Source organism: Mastigoproctus giganteus, chromosome 3 (assembly GCF_048544385.1).
Source record: "Mastigoproctus giganteus isolate SK-2022 chromosome 3, ASM4854438v1, whole genome shotgun sequence".
Lineage (NCBI taxonomy): Eukaryota > Metazoa > Arthropoda > Arachnida > Uropygi > Thelyphonidae > Mastigoproctus > Mastigoproctus giganteus.
Genome location: NC_143577.1, coordinates 221,725,905 through 221,748,267, shown reverse-complemented (window position 1 = coordinate 221,748,267; position 22,363 = coordinate 221,725,905). Strand labels below are relative to the sequence as shown.

Sequence of the window (22,363 nt, the reverse complement as noted above, 5' to 3'; positions counted from 1 at the left end):
TTGACACATCCATTTGAAAAAAGTGGCACATACTATTGCCAACAATGAATACTAGCATCCATATTTCATATGCTTTTATTTTCAAGAAAGGTCCAAGTACTGATCCAGAGGGACCACATTTGCTGTTCCACTCCACTCTGAAGAATATCCATTTAAGACCATCCCTATCTCCTGTCCTTCAGCTAACCCATTTTCTGCCAACATATCTTCCTGTTATCCTGATCTACTCTAATTTATATAGTAATCTTTCATGAGGAACCATACCAAAAGCCTTATGATTGCATCCAGCTGTTTTATGATCATCTTATTAATTCACTAATATTAGTTAGGTAAGATCTTCCCTTCATGAAACCATACTGCAATCCATTTAGGATGCACCAGCCTTGTCGAGATGGTCTTATATTGCATCTTTAACCATGGACACCATAATCTTAAAGTAACCGCAGAAGTCAAACTCACTTCTCTAGCTCCTCCCTTGTGAACTGGGGAGACGTTGGCACTTTCAGTCCAAGAGAATATCCCTAAATCTAATGATGATTTCCTTAACATTACTAATAGCCTGATACACTCACTTGCTTTATGTACATCATTTGCCTCTGGATCTATGTGTTGTCTCAACCTCAATAACTTTTCTGATATTATTATATCACTTATTTTACAGCCGGTTGACTTGACTCAACTCCACTATTCCCCCCATGGTACTAATGTGGTTTCAATTGTGAAGATCATTGAAAAATACAGTGCACACCACTTATTTTGATCACAGATTAATGTTATCATCCATTTAATATTATCGCTTCTAGGAAGTCCCAATCAGATCAGATGTATACTGATACATAGAGAGAAACAATGTTTATTGTAATCAGCACCTCAATTTGTGTTATCTGTTATTTGCCTTATTGCAGTGTTTATGCGTGTGTAGTGGAAGTGATAACATAGAAAATGAAAAAGACCTGGGAGTAATTGGGCAGTCAGATATGAAGTTTTCTGAGCAATGCAGACAGGCTGCCAGGGCAGGTCATGGGGTTTTGTCAATGATATATAGGAATTTTGCTAGCAGGGAAAAGGAGGTGATTGTCCCTCTGTATAGAGCAATGGTCAGGCCACGCCTTGAGTACTGCGTACAGGTCTGGAGGCCTCATTTTAGGAAGGATGTAGATTTGCTTGAGCATGTACAGAGAAGGGCAACAAGATTGGTGAGGGGCATGAAGGGATCCTCTTACCAAGAGAGGCTTAAGTTCTGCAAATTGCAGTGGCTGGAGACTAGGCACCTGCATGGTGATCTGATTGAGGTGTATAAGGCCTTGAATGGGTTGAGCACGCTGAATTCTGATGGGATCCTTCCACTTGTTCAGATTACGAACCTAATGGGGCATAAATCGAAATTAAGAAAGGACAGATGTAAAATAGATGTGCGGAAATTTGCCTTTAGCCAGCGGGTGGTTAATTGCTGGAACAAACTTCCATCTGTCGTTGTGGAAGTTGATAGGTTGAATAAATATAAGGAGGAACTGGACAGGCATTTGGAGAGAATGGTGTGTTTTTTTTTTTTTTTTTTGGCTGATGCTGCATAAGCTCATACACTTTCTTTCTTGCATCACATTCCACTATTACTACTACTACACCATGGACTCAACATTTGGATTTCATCAGACTCTGGGAACCATCATTTTGTTGCTTTCTAACAGTTTTTGATGAGCAGCATAACCTCCCATCCCCTGCTCCTTCTCTCCTTGCTATCTCTCTCTCCAGAACACACTCTGCTTACCATAGTGAAATACAGTAAACCCCCGCTATTCGCGGTATCTGTATTCGCAGTTTTGCGTATTCGCGATCGCTGATTTAATATAAAATGAAACCTAAAAAAATGTGAAATTTAAAGTGCCGTGAATATTTTCCCCCATAAAAAAACATGGGCGTGGCTAAAATTATCTTTCCCGGTCAAAACAGCACTCAGTGGGTGGGGGGAGAGGGGTGACAAAATCGCGAGTGTGGATGTTTCTTGCTAATCCTTGTTCAGTATGTGTTATGCGCTTGTCATGGAAGGTTTCGTCGTTTGCTTTTAATTTATATGCTTATAAATTTAATAAATTTATCAATTTATAAATTGATATGCTTACAAAAGTGATAAATCTACCATTTTGCAGTGTAAAACAGACTTTTTCGAGTGTGTTAATGGAAGAAAGTGACTTTATTGTGGACAAGTTCTTTCTAACCCGGACAAAAATATGCCTACGAATAACAAGGGAAATGGGAAAAGATCAAAGGAGGTGATGACATTAGCGAATAAAATTGAGTTATTAGACAAAATTTCTAATGGTGAAAGTGTCTCCTCGGTGGCAAAACATTATAAAATCAATGAGTCAACGGTACGATCAATCAAAAAATCGGAAGAAAAAATCCGCCGTAGTGTCTGTGAAAACGCACTAATTGCTTCAAAAATTTGCTCTGTAACCCGTGATGTTAAATTAGAAAAAATGGAAAAGCTTTAAATCTGTGGATAGAAGACCGAACTCAAAATTCCCACTAAAATTCCGTGTTTTGCCTTTTCACTTCGTGAAAAGGCAAAACACCTTTATCAACACTAGCGAAACTGGTGATAGCACTGGCGGGATAAGTTTTTTAGCTAGCAAAGGCGCTGGTTTGAAAGATTTGTTTGAAATTTCTAATAAATATTACATTTATTATTAAATTGTTTCTTATTTTCATTTCGATGGCATATGCTTGCATTATACTATGTACTGTCATTGTACATAGTCATATTATGAAGGTACATATAATACATACATAGACAAAATTTTAGACTAGTTTTTCTTATATTTTACATACTTTGGAACAGAATCCCTTTATTACTATGGAAGCCATAACTCGGTATTCGCGTTTTCAGTATTTGCGACATTTCTCAGGAACGTAACCCCCGCGAATAGCGGGGGTTTACTCTACATCCCCATATTTCAGTTGTAACTACAATATCAATGTTAGTTATCTGACAGAAGTTCAAGTTCACCCATTTTATTTACAAAACTCCTGGCTACCTGATTACTATACAAAGGGTACTAGGAAAGTTTTGCAATATGACGCAACAATGAATCACAGGAAGCTGCTTGTTGAGACATGTTCATACGTGCATAGTAGCCGCCGCGCCAAGTCGATGGGCTCAGTTATTCATTAGTAGTGAGAGTGTAAAGTGCTTGCGATGGCATCGTGGTCACAAAATGAGATAAGGACAGTTTTGCGGTATAATTTCGTGCGTGGTTTAACCATAGACCAGTGCTTAGAAGAAATGACTCTTGCACTAGATGATGATTGTCCACATCGTACAACGATATTCAGGTGGTATAGAGAATTCCAAACGGGAAATTTCACTCTGGAGGATTCTGAGAGGCCGGGAAGGCCACGAACGTCAGTTACGGAGGAAAACGTTACTGCTGTGAGGAAAATGCTTGACGAAAACAGGCGAGTGACCTACCAACAGATAGAGGATACTTTGGGCCTAAATGCACCAGCAATTCGTTCGATTCTGCAAGATCATTTGCACGTGAAGAAACTTTGTTCTCTCTGGGTGCCGCATCAACTGACTGAAGAGCAGATGACACGACGTGTGACTTGGTGCCGGGAGATGTTAAAAAAGTTTGATAAGGGACAATCTCGGTATGTGAACAACATCGTGACAGGTGACGAGACTTGGCTGTACTATTACGATCTGCCGACCAAGGCTCAAAACAAAGTTTGGGTCTTTGATGATGACGACACACCCGTAATTGTCAGAAAATCCCGATCTGTAAAGAAGAAAATGATAGCTGTATTTTTCAAATCGAGTGGAATTGTGGAACGTGTCGTTTTGGACACGCAGAAGACAGTCACAGCTAAGTGGTATACTGAACAATGCCTGCCTAAAGTCATTGGATCTATGAAGAACCTGCGGCCAAAGTCAAGAATGGACACCTGGTACCTCCATCACGATAATGCTCCAGCTTACCGAGCCAAAGCCGGCACCGAATATTTGACCACGACAGGACTGAAACTTCTCGAGCACCCTCCCTACAAGTCCAGACCTTGCTCCCTGCGACTTTGCACTGTTCCCGCATGTGAAAATGAAGCTAAAAGGGAGGCGGTTTTCCAGTGATGAGGACCTTCTACGGGCTTGGGACAACGAGTCTGCTTTAATCCCTAGTGAAACTTGGCAGAACTGGTTTAAAGATTGGTTTCAGAGGATGGAGAGGTGTATTGAATGTAGAGGAAATTACTTTGAAAAAATTAAATAAACAAAGCTGTATTGCAAAACTTTCCTAGTACCCTTTGTATAGACAGGTTTTTTTTTTTTTACTACCCTAATATATCCCTTATAATTATTTGCCCTGATGTTTCTATCTGATGTGTAACTGCTGGATGTGTCTAATTTATTGGCTCTTTCATTACGTATGAAATTACAAGCATCACACATCCTCTTGAGAAGGGTCCAAATGTAACCTTGATTGAACTCTCTTACCACAGACTTCCCTATCCCCCTATTTAGCAGTTTTCCTGAACCCTTAAAGCCTCCTCTATAGTATTGGAAAAGACTCTTGCACCTCTCCTGTTCAACTGAATTCCATCATAACAAAATAAATTCCTTCTATTTATTAGGACGGGCCAAGCTGAGAAAAACTTCTCACCCCCCCACCCAAAAGTGATGCACAGCTCCTTAAGTCTTGAGTCAATCCTCAAGGCCTTCATCATATAGCCTTTCCTGCTTTTTATGTTTGGGCAGAATTACAGGCACAATAACATTTTGACCTATGTTACAGCATTCTTTCAGCATGACCTTATATTTATCCTGACATAGCCAGGTGGTCAAGTACAGGAAAGCAGTAACACACATTTGAGTTTACCATTGTTTTAGTTTCATATGGCTACTAAATAAGGTAATGATTGTATTCTTGTCATAAATTTAGTTTTAAACTCTGATTTATGTAGTCATGCCAGACTATAAACAGAACAGTTTGACCAAGTCATCAGTTTTTTTTTTTAAAGTCATTATTTCCCATGTGTTATAACCTTATGCCCTTTAATTTCATTAAAAACTTACAACTGGTTAATGACATCATCAGTTTTAGCAACTGTTAGTAATACCCTGGTTCTATCAGTTTCTCTAACAATTGAATTGTCCACTAAAATAATGATAGCTTCATACAATTCTACCGTCATTTGATGATCCATTCCTTTGGTAGATGTTGCAAAATCCAAGTATGATCATATGGCTGATATTAATGTTTAGCTTTTTTGGGATAAAAGGCAAGAAATAATTAAAAATGATGCAATTTAAAATTTTATTCTTTATTCTGAAACTATTTTTTGATAATAACATAATAACAACATGCAGTATCTTTAGTAACAGCAGCTTTGTTATCCAAAAAAAAAAAAAAATTATTTCCTAACTTTCTAACATCCAATGATCAGTGACACAAAGCAATACTCTACAGAAAATTAGCGGCGCCTCCGTAGCCGGGTGGGCAGGAGCAGCAGTGCGTAGCACACGCTTCTTGATTAGACCGCGGTTCGAGCCCGTGACCACCAAATACGGAGAATGCGGAAAGGTCAGGGAATGATCACCACATATCCCCGGAGCAATATGGCCTTAGTTGCTAGTGCTCCTAAAAACTAAACAACAACAACAACAGAAAATTAACAGAACAAATGCACTTCTTACACAAATAAAAAAAAAAAAAAAAATTTTTACAGCTGTACTTTTCTAATTAAAAAATAATTGGAATAAAAAAAATGAATATTGAACGAGATTACCATTTTGGAGAAATAACAGAATTCGCATTGACATAATTATAATTTATTTTTTGGTTTATGCAGGTACACTGCATAATTGCTAAGGGTTAATATTGTTCATATTATTTAAAATTTACATATTAAAACATTGACATCGTATTTTTGTTTCAGCATCCCAGCCAAGATCTGAATCATTTTTGGCACAAAATGGGAAAGAACAAAGGAAAAAAGTCAAGAAAAAAACAAGGTTGAGGAAACAAGATATTGGTTTACCAACTAATTTTGTGTAAGTATCACAATTTCATCTACACCAGGTTCCTTTTCATATTTTATATTTTTCATATTATTTATCACTTTTAAACTTTAACAGCATGCTATTGAAGTTTGAAAGTACTAACAGGAAAATTATTATTTTAATATAAGTATGTACACTTTGACATTATTACCTTCTGGATATTTTACATCTGAACCTTGCCCTTATTTATAATCCAATAAATATATACATACATATTATATAGTATACTTCTTCTTCTTTATCTTCGCCTTCTTCCCACGTTTATATGAGGTCAGCACATATTATATAGTATACTAAATAAATAAATATAGCCAAAAGTATTCAAACACTGCTGAATATTTTTTACTGTGCCGAAGTTCACTGTGCATGCGCCGACGTCAACTGCCGATCTGGCACAGCGCCACGCCAGACCGGCAAGGCACCAGAAACGGCCAAAGACTGGAAGAGTTCCTGGCTAACTCAATATTGACGGTTAAAAATCAACGTTTCTGTCTCCCAACCTTCTGTAATACACTTTGGGAGGCGCCATTGACATCACCCTAATCACAAGAAATATCGATTCCCACGTGACCGACTGGACGGTGCAAAATGCTTGGACCACATCGGATCACCGTACCATCACCTACCGGATACAGAGAACCACAGCAAGAATCGCAACAGAAAGGACGATGCTAAACAGATTTGCAATCTCCAAAGCCAGTTGGGAACTCTACCGAGAACAGCTTATTAATAGAGCCCAACATGATAGAATTGGGCAAACCAGACAGGATGGCCACGAAATAAGAGAGGACCCAGAGGAACTGCAACAAATAATAACAAACATTATAACCAAGGCAGCTGAAGTCGCCATAAAAAGAAAAATGCTTTCGAGCAAGACCATGCCCTGGTGACCCCAGAGCTGCAACGACAAAGGAGATTAGTCCAACAAAAAAGGAAGGAATATCAGAGAGCACGGAGGTCGTGGCCACCCGCTGAGGTCACTTACCTGCACCGCCAATATACAGTACTGAGAAATACTTATACCGAGAGTATAAAGAAAAGTAAAAAGTCCTCCTGGGAACGACTGGTCTCAACTAAAGGTAATGAGAATCCCTGGGGAGTGGTCTACAAGATCACAACAAATAAACTCCCCAGGGGGGAAATAACCACAGCAACTATAACGCCTCAACGCACCCTCACCACAACATGGGACGACTCTGTGGCCAACATTTTGAACACCATTATAAAAGACCCACCGAATATACTCACGGAAGACCAACAAGCTATCATACAGGCAAACGAGACCTATAACACCCAACAAATGGAGCCGCCAATTACCATGGATGAGCTACAGGAAGCTGCAACACAAATGCGCAACAAGAAATGCCCTGGCCCTGACCTCTTGGACCCAAAACTCGTTAAGAGGGCGGTGGAGCACATACCGGAACCCCTGCTGCACCTCTTCAACTGCTGCCTCAGAGTGGGCCATTTCCCAACTAGCTGGAAAACAGCACATCTCAAGCTCATCCTGAAAAACCCAACTAAACCACCTGAACAACCAAACTCTTACCGTCCCATAGCGCTGCTATCAACACTAAGTAAACTCCTGGAGAGAATACTACATCGAAGAATACTCAGCCACTACAAAGAAGCTAACCTAGAGTCACCCAGACAATATGGGTTCAAACCCGGACTCTCCACGATTGAAGCAATTCGGAACCTCCTAGAAAGCGCAGCACAATGTAATGAAAAGTACTTCCTGGTAATTGCGGTCGACTTCGCCGGGGCGTTTGACACCCTCTGGTGGCCGAGCATCCTGGGCAGACTCCGCAAGGCAAAAATCCCCATGAATTTATATAATTGCATTAGATCCTACCTCTCAGATAGAAAAATCAGGGTAATGGCACTGTTCCGGAGCCTGACAAGATCGGTCCGCAGGGGCTGCCTGCAGGGATCTGTCCTGGGGCCGCTCCTGTGGAATATTGTTTTTGATGAATTCCTGGCACTCGACTTGGGTGATGTCAACGCACAAGCTTTCGCAGATGATCTCGTCCTAACGGTGGCAGCGAGCTCTAGATCACAGTTAGAAGCCCGTGCAAACCATGCACTGCAAGTGCTCCAGGACTGGGCAAACCTGCATACACTGCAGATTTCCCCAACCAAAACGAATTCAATTCTACTGAGAGGAACACTCAACATCAGACGGCCGCCCCAGATAAAAGTAAGGGGAAGCACAATCAAACTGGCAAAACAGATGAAATACCTAGGCATTATCCTAGATTCCAACCTGTCCTTTAAACAACACCTCTTATATCTGAAGGAGAAGCTGAGAAAATACGCAGCACTAGTAGTCAGAGTAACACGCAGAGACTGGGGACTAAACAAAAGAACATTATCCCCCTACTATAAAGCAATTTTCGTCCCAGCAATACTTATGGAGCCCCAATATGGTACGTCAAAGCAAGAACTGCAGTAAATAAAAGAATCCTCGATACAATACAGCGAAAAATACTCCTCACCATCACCAGGGCGTGTAACACGGTGAGTACCTGTGCGCTGCAGGTCCTGTCGGGAACTCTCCCTCTGGACCTGGAGGTGGCGAGATGTGGGTTGATGTACTACCTAGCAAAGGGAACACCGACCATGTTTGACACTTTTACACTGGACCCTACAAACAACCACCAAATGGAAAAACAGAAAATCATGGAACACCTGAAAGAAACTTGGCAGAGGAGATGGCAAGAGACGACCAAGGGTGAAGTCACACGGAAATTTATACCCTACGTAGACAAGACCTATCCAAAAGCCCCCAAATGGTTCTACCCAGGACTGAACACCTCCTGACGGCCCATGGGCCCTTTAACGCAAAACTGAATGCATTCGGACTGACCGAGGACCCAACTTGCACCTGTGGCAATATGGAGACGTGGCAACATATCATGCACAAATGTGAATGCTATGAGGAACAAAGATCAGTACTCATCACCAGTGTAAAGTTTGTACCAAAAGACAATGAGCATCACCTCCTGGATTCGGAAGACGAGTACACCACGTTCAGCCGCTACGCCCAGGACATCTTTAACAGAAGGAGAACAGAAATCGCTATCCACAACAATATGGAAACATCTGAATAGAAGAACTCCATTGAAACTAACCAAAGAGGAGACATTCAAGACTACAGCATGAACATACCGCATAACTACAACCGATCAGAAAAAATTACCAACAAAGATAACTCCCCATTCATGACCTGGTGCAAACGGCCAGGACTGATGCTCTCAACGAATATGACTACCTGAATTGACATCAAAACAATACTACAAACTGACCAGAGTCATCACTCCTTTTCCTGATCCCATAAGATGAACACGAGACAAGTGAGACTGAACCAAGACTGTGACCTACCTGAAGTGACACTGAATTGAACATCCAAAAACCATGACTGTGACCGCAGCTACGCTGTTGCCTCGCCTTTTGGCGATCTGGGTTGGACACCAGAGTAAATAATTATGCTGGGTGTACCTGGTCTGCCTCCACGGGGCTGAGTGTGGGCAACGTTGGGCCCCAGCAGGGGTCTAGCGGCTAAATGGCCAGAGGAACAACGATACACAACACAATACTTCCAAATCCCATACACTTTTAAATCTCTGACCTTAACAGTGATCTGTTACACCCACAAAGAAAACCACGCAGAGATGGGGGAAACCCCTGGTGCCGTTTGACACGAACACACTTTACACTTTACTTGTGCATGCATATACGTGTCTGTCCTATATAAGCGCCAAGAGTTTATACCAGATGAAAACCGATTATGGGCTCACAGCCTAAAAGATACAACTACGGAGTTAATAAATTTTTTCAAATCAACGCACAGCGGGCCAGGGCGGTGGCCGATCAGATAAGAATCAAGGCAGACGAAGAAAATGCAGATATTCTCGTTATACAGGAACCGTACACTCACACGAGGCAGATGAGAGGTTACCCCCTGACCTACAAAATAATTCAAACAGATCAGGATACCCCCTGGGCTGCAATAGTTATTCGAAATCCAGAAATCACAGCAACTAAAATCTCAGCACTGTGTACAGCCTGGGCTGCCTGTGCCCACCTGATCAGCCCCATGGGATCCTTTTTACGTGATCTCCTTATACTGTAGACCAGGCAAAGAGATTACCTATGCTATCAGATACCTGGAAGATGTCCTGAGAACTCTGCCAAACGCAAAAATCATCATCGGAGCCGATGTCAATTGCCGATCACCGGTCTGGCATAGTTTGACACCAGACAGGCGTAGCACTGCAAATGGTCAACACCTGGAAGACTTCCTGGACTCCTAGACTCTCTGCAAAGAAACATCCTGCTCGCTACTACCCGTGCCTGCTGCACTGTCAGTACCCATGCTCTGCAAATCCTGGCAGGCGCCATGCCACTGGACCTGGAGGTGGTCCGCTGTGGACTACTCTTCCACCTCTCCAAAGCAAATTCCAAGACCATCCTCGAATTCACAACAGACCCCGCAAACGACAGAACAGCAGAAAAGAAGCGTCTCCTCACGCATCTGCAGCAGGCGTGGCAAGCGAGATGGACTACTTCCAACAAAGGCGAAATCACTAGAAAGTTCTTCCCCTACATTAACAGGGTGTTCCCCAGGCTTCCCTCCTGTTTTTCACCTGGTCTTTATGCTACATACCTGTTAACTGGCCATGGATCATTGAAAGGCAAACTGACGGCCCTGGGAATCATCGATGGTCCCACTTGCACCTGTGGTGGGACTGAGAGTTGGTCGCACCTTATGTTTGACTGCCCCCTATGTGAGGATCTTCGCTGCACCTTTATCACTTCCTTGATCTACATACCCAAAGACCAAGAAACACACCTGCTTGATAGTAAGGAGGAATATACAGCTTTCACGCGTTTCGCACAAGAGCTCTTCAGCCGAAGGAAATCCTTATCTACAGTTCCTGTACCTGCGCCACAACGGTCCTAAGGAAGACAACAGACGGTCTGAGACCATGATGGACTTTCATCCAGACTAGACGGTCATGAACTTGACCGCCACACCATCAAACGGACAACTATCTGATGATTGGAGTTTGAAAAGTACCATTGGATTGAATTGATTGAATTGAATTAAGTCCCCTGGATTGGACACCAGCCGATGTCGATGACAGAGGCGCCAAATGGCGATCCTATCTGTGCTCAATTGTACAGTCACTTTCGACCCCATTCCTTCCCCTTTCTTCGCCTTCACCTGATTGACTGAGTGTACATTGACTGGTTGGGGATGCCTTCGCCTATATTCCCTTACTCTTACTTTCATTCCCCCTCTTCTTCTGTACACCCTGTACTACCTCACTCTATCTAATCGCTGCTTTTTTTTAATTAATTAATTTATTTTATTATTATTTATTTTTTTTATTATTTTATTTTATTTATTTTTTTATTATTTTTTTAACTTTGTCTCCGCTCAGGAAGCTGAGGCGACCCTGATGGAGACTAGCCAGAGAACTATGGGCAGCCTGGCTACCTCCTAGTGGTGTGTGCGGGCAACGTGGGGTTCCACCAGGGACCCTGCGGCCAAATGCCAGGACACACAACAGAACCCAACACAAAACTACACACAACACTTTTCTGGCATTTACAGTGTTCTGTATTTCTTCACGGTGTACATATGGCGCAGATGTGGGAAACCACAGGTGGCACCCAACCCTAATACTATGCACACTATGTGCATGCATATCAGTGTAAATCTCATAGATCTAACTGTGCAGCAGCAGTCTGTTAAAGGCCAGCATGGGTAATGGATTGGAACAGACTTTCAACATGAGATAATGATTGGATGCCAAATTCTAATCCTCTGTGCACACAACTGCAACTCATCTGAACCTCCCAGAATCTACTTTGGCAAATGTTATTCAAAGATGAAAAACTGTAGGTGATATCTTATTGAAAAAAATTCACAATGTTTTTAATGAACTGTAAAGGGGTAGTTTGTGCCTCAGACTACTCTCTTTACCTTGTGCATGTTGTCTTTGGAAAATAACACACAGCAGACCACAGTTGCAGTATTGATGGATGTTTCAAATAAGGGAAACATCCATCAATACAGCAACCATCTGCAGGAGCTGATTAACCTTGGGTTTATTGGTAGGTAAATTGTGCATAAGCCCAATGTCATGGTTACCAATGCAAAATATTGTTTGGAGTAGTGTCATTCAAAGCATTCAGGGAATTTTGAAACAATGACAAACTGCTATGGAGTGATGGATCTTACTCTATAGTGTTTCGCCCCAATGGACATGTTTCAGTGTGGAGATTAATATTTTAGTATTACTACTGGCAACAACATGATGCAAGGAAGCAAAAGCTTATATAATACCAGTCAAGGGAGAAAAAAATTCCCCCTTTATATGCCATTCCTGTCAATTTGTCCAAACCTATAAATTTTTCAAAATACCCACTTCTACAACATTAGGTGGAAGTTTATTCCAGCTGTCAATTACTCTTTTGGCTGAATGAAAATTTCTATACATCTATTCTGCAACATGGAAAGAACTCCCTCTCAGAGTATATTGTCTTGACTAGGAAATTTGGTGAGGTGGTTTGATGAGTCTGTTTCAGCTTTTTTTGACTTTGTCTGTCAGTTGTAGAACCTAAGCCATGAAGTCTGTGATTCACCTGGACAGTTCAGAAAACTGTGCAGTAGCTATACCGTGTCAGTAGGGCAGAAAACTAGGCACTGTCAGTATCAGCACAACAACACTAAATGTCATACAGCAAGTGCCAGGGGTGCCTCCGTAGCCAGGTGGGAAGGAGCAGCAGTGCATAGCACATGTTTCTTGATTAGACCGGGGTTCGAGCCCATCACCACCAAATACGGAATGCGGAAAGGTCAGGGAATGACCACCGCATATCCCGGAGCAACATGGCCTTAGTTGCTAATGCTCCTAAAAACCAAATAACAGCAAGTGCCAGGACTGGTTTTTGGACACCTACATTGAAAATTTGGACTGGCTGGCTTAGAGCAAAGATCTCAATGCCAGTGAATGCCTGTGGGACAAATTAGAATGGAGAATTAGGCTGGAGCCAAAATGGCTTTCTTCCAAACCAGCTCTAACAGTTGCTTTGCAGAGGAATGGAGGCGAATTCCAAACAACACCTACTGTAAGTCAATAGAAAGTATGCTCAGGAAGGTTTAGACTGTTCTTTAGGCCAAAGATGGTCATACACTGTATTGTTTTTGAATTAAAATTGCTTTTTGGCAGCTATCTGTGTATTTGAATATTAACAAATTTTTACCATTGGTTATATAATTCCAAAAAAAGCTTCTTATAAAATATCTTGATTGCATTTGTCATAGCTACCATAACTTTTTGCTTTGCCAAAAAATTATTGACCTTTAAATGAGTTTTTTAATTCAGGGATAAAAATACATATCACATGGTGCGAGGTCAGGTGAATAAGAAGGATGGTGTGAGACAGCGTGTTTGAAGAGGTATTCAGAAATTATTTTTGCATAATGAATAGGTGCATTGTCACAGAATAATTTCCAATTTTTCCTTGCTGCCAAATCAAGTCTCTTCCTTCTGATTGTATCTCTCAAGCATTTCATAATGAATTATGCCTTTATAGTCAAAAAATAATTCTAATAAAAGCTGTGAAAACACAGACACAGCTGTAACTCAGAATGTTGTTTAATTAAAAATATCTTGTTTATTTGTATTTTGATTAAAATCACAGAAAAAGTAAAAGGATAAAAATACTGTGTATATACACTGAGTGTTCACTTATTAGGTACACCTACCCTTTTCATGAATTGGAGTACCCCTTCAGTAACAGCATCATGTATTCATTCCTTGCAATATAAAGAAGGTGAGCAGATATATAGGGGCACTGCGCAATTCAAATTTACTGTGAGAATGGGCAAGACAAAAGATTTAAGTGACTTCCTTATGATATTCTGCACCACAGTACTGAAATACCTTGGAAACTGCAACCTGCAACCCTACTGGCGATTTCACGTATGACTGTCTCAGGTGTATGGAGATTGCTTCAGTAACCAAATAACATCCAGCCAACAATCAGTCCTATAGTTGGAAATAGTTCAATGATATGAGAGGCCAAAAGAGGCTGACAACCCTTATGCAGGATTACAGAAAGACTGCAATGAGTCAAATAACAATCTGGTACAACAGTGGTAACCAAAAAGGCATTTCAGAGTGCACAACTTGTACCTTGACATGAATGGAGTGTCTCAGCTGACAGCCAAACCAGGTTTCACTCCTGTCAGTAAAAAAACAAGAAGGTATATTTAAAGTGTGCTCAGAACACCCAACACTGGACAGTTGTGGATTATAAAAAACCCATTTGCGGAATTGGTTTGCCCTTTATTCAGCCTACTGCAGTGGCTTCCCCAGTCACCAGATCTCAGTCCAATTGAGCACCTGTAGAATGAGTTGCTCAATTATCCAATATGCAACACCTGTGGGAAGTGGTTGAATCAGCCTGGACCGGTATCTCTATGGCATTCTTTCGACACCTTGTTTAGTGCATGCCTAAACAAATCCAGGCTATTTTAAGGGATAAAGGGAGACATGCTTGCAAATTAGATACGTATAACTAATGAAGCATCAACTTGATATTGTGAGCCACTCATATATAATTGTGCATAGCTATTTATATATATAGATTAAGTGCTTTTAACCATAATATGATGTAAATTAATGATTTTAGCTTATTGTGAATTAAAGGATTCGTATTCAAATACCTTTGTTTATGCATGCGTCGCATTTCTGACCTGCAACAATTTTTTATACGTTTCTAATATAACTTTACCTTTAGACCACTTAACCCAAATTTTTTTCTTCCATGGTGTTAAACTTCCTGTCATAACACCATGTTTCATCTCCTGCTGCCATTGTTTTTAAAAATCTTGGATCACAGTCACAAATTTTAACCTGAAAGATTTCTTTTGACAGTTCAACTCTTTTTGATCTTTGAACATTACCATCTGATATGCTGTTAAAAACTCAGGAAAAAAAGAAGTTGCTATGTAATCTTTTCATGTTTAAAATATCAGATGAGATGACTTAGGTATTGCCATATGATGTTCCAACCTGAGTAGTTATATCCTCGATCATTAATTGATGACGAGCCCAAATAATGCTTCAAAATGAGAGACGAATTAATTGTTCATTGACTTATAAGGTTTTGCGCACACCTTGCATCATCCCCGATGATATCATGTTCATATTTTAAGCACTTGTATCATTCAAATATCTTTGCCCAGATATGAAAGTTTCTAAAGCTAAAGGCAAATTTTATACATCTTTGATTAAGAAATGATGCAAAATTATTTACTTTCATCAATAGATAAAAATATTTTACTTTGTATATTTGCAACCAAACACTACCTACTGTAAAAAAATTCTAGGCATTCTGGGTTGTAAAAACAAAATAATTTTTCTTTTAAACATGTGTAGATATTTTTTTAATAAATTCAGTCCTGCAAGTATCTTACCTTATATAAACATGAAAGAACCTAATTTTTTACATGCTCCCAAGTGATCTTTGGAGAGGTTATTCATGCAATATAGAGTCATGTCTCATTAATTCTTGAATTATTGATACTTTTGTAATAAGTTTTGTTTTTTTTTTTTTCCCAGACATATTAGACATGTTGGATGGGACCCAGTTACAGGATTTGATGTAAGTAACTGTTCATAAATGTAATGATATACCAAATTGTATTACATTCGTTTAATAGTTTTTTGATGCCTTCTTATTTTTTTACTCCATAAAATATTTTACTATTATTCATCAAATAGGTTCCAATGTTTTTTTTTTTTTCCCCCGCAATTTTTAATGAGCAGATTACTGTTACTGTTTTTGGGAACCTTATCCTTTGAGATATAAAATGAGATAAGGAATATTTTAACAAGGATCTGTTAAAGTATTATCAAAGTATCTATTATGTAATATATTTACAGAAAACAAACTGTGTACTGGATTATGTAATATATTTACTTTATATTGTAAATATAAAGGCATTTATATTTACAGGTTTATATTGGCATTTAGCATTTATTTCCATTCCATATTGCTTTAGTAGAGAATTATTAAATTATGACATTACATACAAACACATACTTAAATCTTCAGATTCCTAAAATCTTATTACATAATTTAATTCATATATTGGACACTCTGGTCTAAAAAATAATAATAAAAAATAAAAAATAAAAAAAACACCAAAAACAGAAAAACTTATTTAAATATCACCTATTTAAAAATTGCATTTCATAGCTACTAATTCTCTGGATTTACAATAGAGAATCTGTCTTTTTAACTCAATTTGATCTGTTGTCTGTCTCACCATCATAACACAGTTCAGTGCATAGAGTTTTTCTCCATCTTTTCTTTTTTCAAAAAAAAATAGTAAAACTATGTTAGAATAAAGATTTTTAAAAAATTCTATGAATTTTTTTTTTTTTTTTTGTAATTGTTTTGCCAGCCACAAAAAAAAAAATAAATAAATAAAAGCTGACTTGATTCTGCATTTTTTTCATTTCCAGTGCAATGCATATGTTATAGTCCAGCTATGATACCTGCCCTCAATTTGGAAAGCAAAGATGAACAAAAACTTCATATTAAAAATTATTAAAAACTTAATATGGTTAAAGATTTATTTTTAAAGAAATTAAATGTACAAGATGGCAGGCCTCTAATTTTCACTATCAATACAATAGAATTATGAGTTAAAAATTGACCTTCCCTGTTATTAAATTAGTAAATGTTGCCTTCTTTGTCAATTAAAAAATACCAATGAAGTGTACCGTTTTCAGCTTTTTCTTACCCTCTATCCCAGAAATGCCCTATAAAATCAAAACATGCTCACTCTTGACTGAAATCAGTTCTGATTTTCAGCCGAGTTGGTATGTTGCTCTTAGAAGTATGCTTAATATGAAGAATTTTTGTATTATCTGTATATATCTTGCCCCTACATTTGTCCCAGACAATGAACAATCTACTATCATTTCGGCCTTCCAGTTTCAACATTTTATATACCTTATTTCAGTTGGTTTTTAAACTAAAGTACAAGATCAGGAATCATACTCTGTTTATGGCATTTCATGTACCTTTGCATGTTTTTTTATTACTTGTACATTTGATATCAGTATGCATTTGTGTTTGTTTGTTTATGTTTTAGACACCAGCAGTTGAATAAACAATTCAACCCTTTCTAAAGTAAGATAAATTCATTTAACATCACATCTTACATTATTGCAAAAGTTCCATCTGATTAGTAATTTAGTGATCTGTATTGATCCAGTCTCAGACAACCTATGTAAAAATTGCTGTCTTTGCAGCTAGGAGGCTATTACCCTCTGTGGCTGATCACCACATGTGATTTGTCAGTCAGTGTCAGAACATCTCAGGTGTCTGTTCTTTCATTTACTCTTTCCTTTCTCTATTAATAACCTCATTTACTGAAAACTCTATTCATAATTTGAAGATAAAAACACACTGTATTGGAATTGACTGTTTGACAAACTTGTGCTGCACAGATAAGACAGAACTGAAGACAGCTGCTCAGATACCTTTCACCAGCTTCCCAAATGTCAATTGCAAGGTTATTCTCTAATAGGGGTATAAGAATTTACAGTAGTTGTCTTCAGTCCTGCCTTATCTCTACATAATCAACAATTATTAACTCTATTATATATTTATCATATCCAACACAATTTAACTATGAATATTTATTTGCTAGATACAGCAAAAGAAGTGTTGGGATTTTATTTTGCCATATTTTGTAAAAACATTGATAAAATAGTATCACATGACAGATAGTACTCAATAAAAATTTAAAACTACATGAAACTGCATTGGGTAAAAATACTTTTGTAAGTTGAGTGATGTAACTGGTGGTTTTGGCTACTTGATATTTCTTTAGGATCATAACATTGAGTTCAGGGCAAGACAGCTAAAGACAAGACAACTGAAGATAGCTGCTCATATACCTTTCCCCAGTTTCCCAAATGCTGACTGCAAGGTCATTCTCTAATAGAGGTATAAGAATTTGCAGTAATTGCCTTCAGTCTTGCCTTATCCCCCATAAAAAATAAACTTACCTATGTTCGTTGTCCTCCATGATAGTATAGTAGCTAAGCCAGTTGCCACATGGAGAGCTGGGATAACTTCCTTTGGCCAGATCAAAACACTTTATTCCCATTGATAGGAAAATGGAATTATATAATGTGAGTAACTTCTGAAAGGCTTTTCAAGCAGGTGCCCAAGTTGGTTTCAAGTGTAGGCATAGGAGATTTCTTGGCCAGCAACCAGCAACTTGTGCATTTCATCCTGCAAACCAGGGAGACTATCTACAGGGTGATATGGTTTTTTTTCCCTCGTGCTGTTTATCCAAAACAATCTAACGTACCCACCCTTATTCTTATGTTTATTAACCCAAGAATTGTCTTTTACTTGGATTTATCCCAGCTTCTGATCTTTTTATTATAAACATAACTGCCTCCTAAAAATTTGATTCTTTCATTTCCATTGTTTAATTCTCAGTCAACTATACAAATCACCTAATTCTCTACAAATCCTCTTTGCCATGGAATATCATTCCCCACTTGTAGAGATGTTCCCAAATCTACTGTAAAAATCTGCGGCCAGAGAAGTGCTTTTTATTTAGAGTAGTGCAATATCCAAGGCAACTCATGGCATAATGCCTCCACAGTATGAGATCGATGTTATCAGTAGCAAACACAGATTGCTTAAAGCCATGTAAGAAAGAGGCTATGCCCATCATTGTACAGCAACTTTTTATAGCTTTCATAGCTTGAAACTTTTGCTCCAGACTTAACCATGTCTACTTCATTTACTGCACCATCTCGCACCCCCACATATTGTGTATATATCTTGTCACTGGATTGTTAAGGTATTCACAGTGCCTACTTTCCCACTGAGAAGACCCTAATCAGGGTTGAAGCCATGGTCTGGGTACTGGTTTACACTTTAAATAAATAGCAGTATAAATTCTTCAAATAGGCCTCTGGGGTTGGGTATACTCATACTGTGATTTTTTAGTGTTTTCCACCAACCATGGAATAAAACGAAAGAAGAAACCAAAATTTTTTAAAATATTTAATATTTACAATAAATTATTTACAAACAATATTACTAATAGTAATTTTAAAATAAAATAAAACAACTGTGATATACAGGATAATAATAAAATGCCGAATTTAAAATGCAATAAAATATACTGGTTAAAATCGCTAAAATACTAACTGAAGCTTTCAAAGGCTTCTGCCTTCTTTCTCAACAGTGTAATTTCTGTTCTGCGGTGCATCATTAAATACCAGCAGGTTCACGGTGCATCTCACGTGGACGTGTACTGTTCCCGTCAGAACCGGAAGTGGCTCGAGAGCGTTTCAGGCAAAAATGTTCATCCCCTCCAAGGATTACCGCCTCAAAGAGGGGATGAATGCGTGTGCCCCTATCTCTATTTATATTTTTCTCGGTAGAACTAATTCGCAAGCTCTCGAGCCACTTGCGGTCCCAAAATCTATGCGCCCGATCAGTGATGACCGCTTCATCTGGGGAGATTTGATGTTGCTTCTCCCAGAAATGTTCAGCTACGGCGGATTTGCCATAGTCCGCATTTCTTATCGCATTTGTGTGCTCCCCCAGACGATCTTTGAGACGCCGTTTTGTTTCTCCCACATAACACTCCCCACATTCCGGGCATTTAATACTGTATACGACCCCACTTATATTTTCATTTAAGACAGGGTCCTTCACCTGTGACACGATTGTGTGCAGCTTCCTGCCTGGGAGCTGCACACAACGTGTCTGGTAATTCCTTAATACGCGAGCTAAACGCTCGGATAAACCCGGATAGTAGGGAATGTATGCGGTGGCTATTGGCGTGAAGGACTCACTTCTACTCTGCCCTCCACTAATGTATTTCTCTATGATCCTCCGGGGGTAGCCACACTTCAAAAGATCCGCCGTAACACGTTCATACTCCAAGTTTCTATCCTCTGAGGTACTACAATGGGATTTTGCCCTATCCACTAATGCTCTTACTACACTGTTCCTGTGATAATTAGTCTGCGCTGAGTTGTAGTGTGAATATTGGCCCCTGCACATAGATTTTCTAAATACTTTTGTTTTCAAATGCTGGCCTTCTCTACAAATCAGCACATCCAGGAACGGCAAAACCCCTCCTTCCTCTACCTCAGAGGTGAATTGTATGAACGGGGAGAAGCTATTAAGAAAATTCAACGTATCATCCTCACTCCCTTCCCGAATAACTGAAAACGTATCATCAACATACCTTTTCCACGGACGCATAGGGAGAACTGTAGTGTTAAATAGTCTGGACTCGAGCTCCTCCATCGCTAAATTAGCTATGATGGCACTGATGGGGGAGCCCATAGCTGCACCGTTAACCTGCTTGTACATGGTGTTATTAAACACCATGGTAGTACTCGAAAGACATAACTCTATTCCTTTACATATGTCCTCTAAGTTTAGTTGCGTCCTATTATTCAAGGTGGTGTCTCTTTCTAAAGCCATGTACGCACAATGTATCCCATGGTCAATTGGGATGCAGGTAAACAACGATGTTACATCAAAGGATATCATAACCTCGTTTTCTTCTATACGTTGTCTTCTTATGAATTGTACAAATTCTTTACTGTCTCTGATACTATGTTCAGAGAGTCCAACTAATGGTGACAGTAGTTTGGCTAGGAAACCAGATAATGCATACGTGGGGCTGCCAATAAACGAGACTATCGGTCTGAGTGGCACACCCACTTTATGTATTTTTGGCAAACCGTAAAATCTCGGTATCTGGCTTCCTGTGGCATGTAATGCCCAATACCGTTCCTTTGAAATCTTATTGGATTTCATCCAACATTGCACCATCTTATTAACTTGTCGTTCCAGATTCGACAGGGGATTCTTATGAATAATCATATAGGTTGTGCGATCATTTAACAAATCTAATGCTTTGCTTACATATGCTTCTTTATCCAAAACCACCGTTGCTCTACCTTTATCAGCTGGTAGGACCACAACATTATCGTCCTGCTTAAGACTTTCTAGTGCTAATCTTTGCTTTATATTAAGATTCGAGGGAACTTTCTTGGCTTGACTTAAAATAGCTGCTGTTTTCACATGGATTTCATTGGCCATGCACACAGGTAACTTACTAGCCGCTCTCTCAATGCCCATAGCTATTTCTGCTATGGGCACTTTGGGCGGAATCGTAGCAAACTTAGGTCCTAGATTTAACACTTCTATTTGATCATCAGTCAACTGTTTACTACTGATATTAACAATAAAGTTACTATTGGTACTATTATCACTATTACTCCTGGACATGGTTTGTTCTTTAAGCCTATCGAACTTATTCATTTGTCTTTGTCTGTAACTGTCAGAAATCCGTTTTGCTTTGTTCGATACCACACTAATCACTAATGTCAAATGTACAGAGGTTAATCTCTCACTTATCTTGTTTAAGCACCTGTTCTTATCTCTCCTAATGTGGTACAAGTTCTTATGTAACTTATCAATCCAAATGCTTAGGATCTTTCTTTGGTACCACTTCGAAACATTAAACAACCGCTCGTCTTCAAAAGGAGGTTTAACTTGAAAGCCACGAGGTGTGAGGTTATACGTCTTACATCGGTGGGCAAACCTCAGATGTTGTTCATGTTTAGCTTCTCTAGCACTATGTTTCTGGTATTCTCTAACGCACCGCACAACTGTATGGCCATAGCATCTAAACAGTTCTTCAAATAGGCCTCTGGGGTTGGGTATACTCATACTGTGATTTTTTAGTGTTTTCCACCAACCATGGAATAAAACGAAAGAAGAAACCAAAATTTTTTAAAATATTTAATATTTACAATAAATTATTTACAAACAATATTACTAATAGTAATTTTAAAATAAAATAAAACAACTGTGATATACAGGATAATAATAAAATGCCGAATTTAAAATGCAATAAAATATACTGGTTAAAATCGCTAAAATACTAACTGAAGCTTTCAAAGGCTTCTGCCTTCTTTCTCAACAGTGTAATTTCTGTTCTGCGGTGCATCATTAAATACCAGCAGGTTCACGGTGCATCTCACGTGGACGTGTACTGTTCCCGTCAGAACCGGAAGTGGCTCGGGAGCGTTTCAGGCAAAAACGTTCATCCCCTCCAAGGATTACCGCCTCAAAGAGGGGATGAATGCGTGTGCCCCTATCTCTATTTATATTTTTCTCGGTAGAACTAATTCGCAAGCTCTCGAGCCACTT

At 39.2% G+C, this 22,363-nt stretch overlaps 1 protein-coding gene across 1 annotated transcript in view; it reads left to right on the top strand.

The window, feature by feature from the left end:
* The window catches only part of LOC150088766 (actin nucleation-promoting factor WAS-like), a 76,481-nt gene that overhangs the window by 29,527 nt on the left and 24,591 nt on the right, over window positions 1–22,363 (top strand). The window contains exons 6-7 of the mRNA XM_090370891.1: window positions 5,932–6,046; window positions 15,700–15,742. Of these exons, the coding sequence (XP_090227017.1) occupies window positions 5,932–6,046; window positions 15,700–15,742 (158 nt within the window). The remainder of the gene's footprint in view (window positions 1–5,931; window positions 6,047–15,699; window positions 15,743–22,363) is intronic.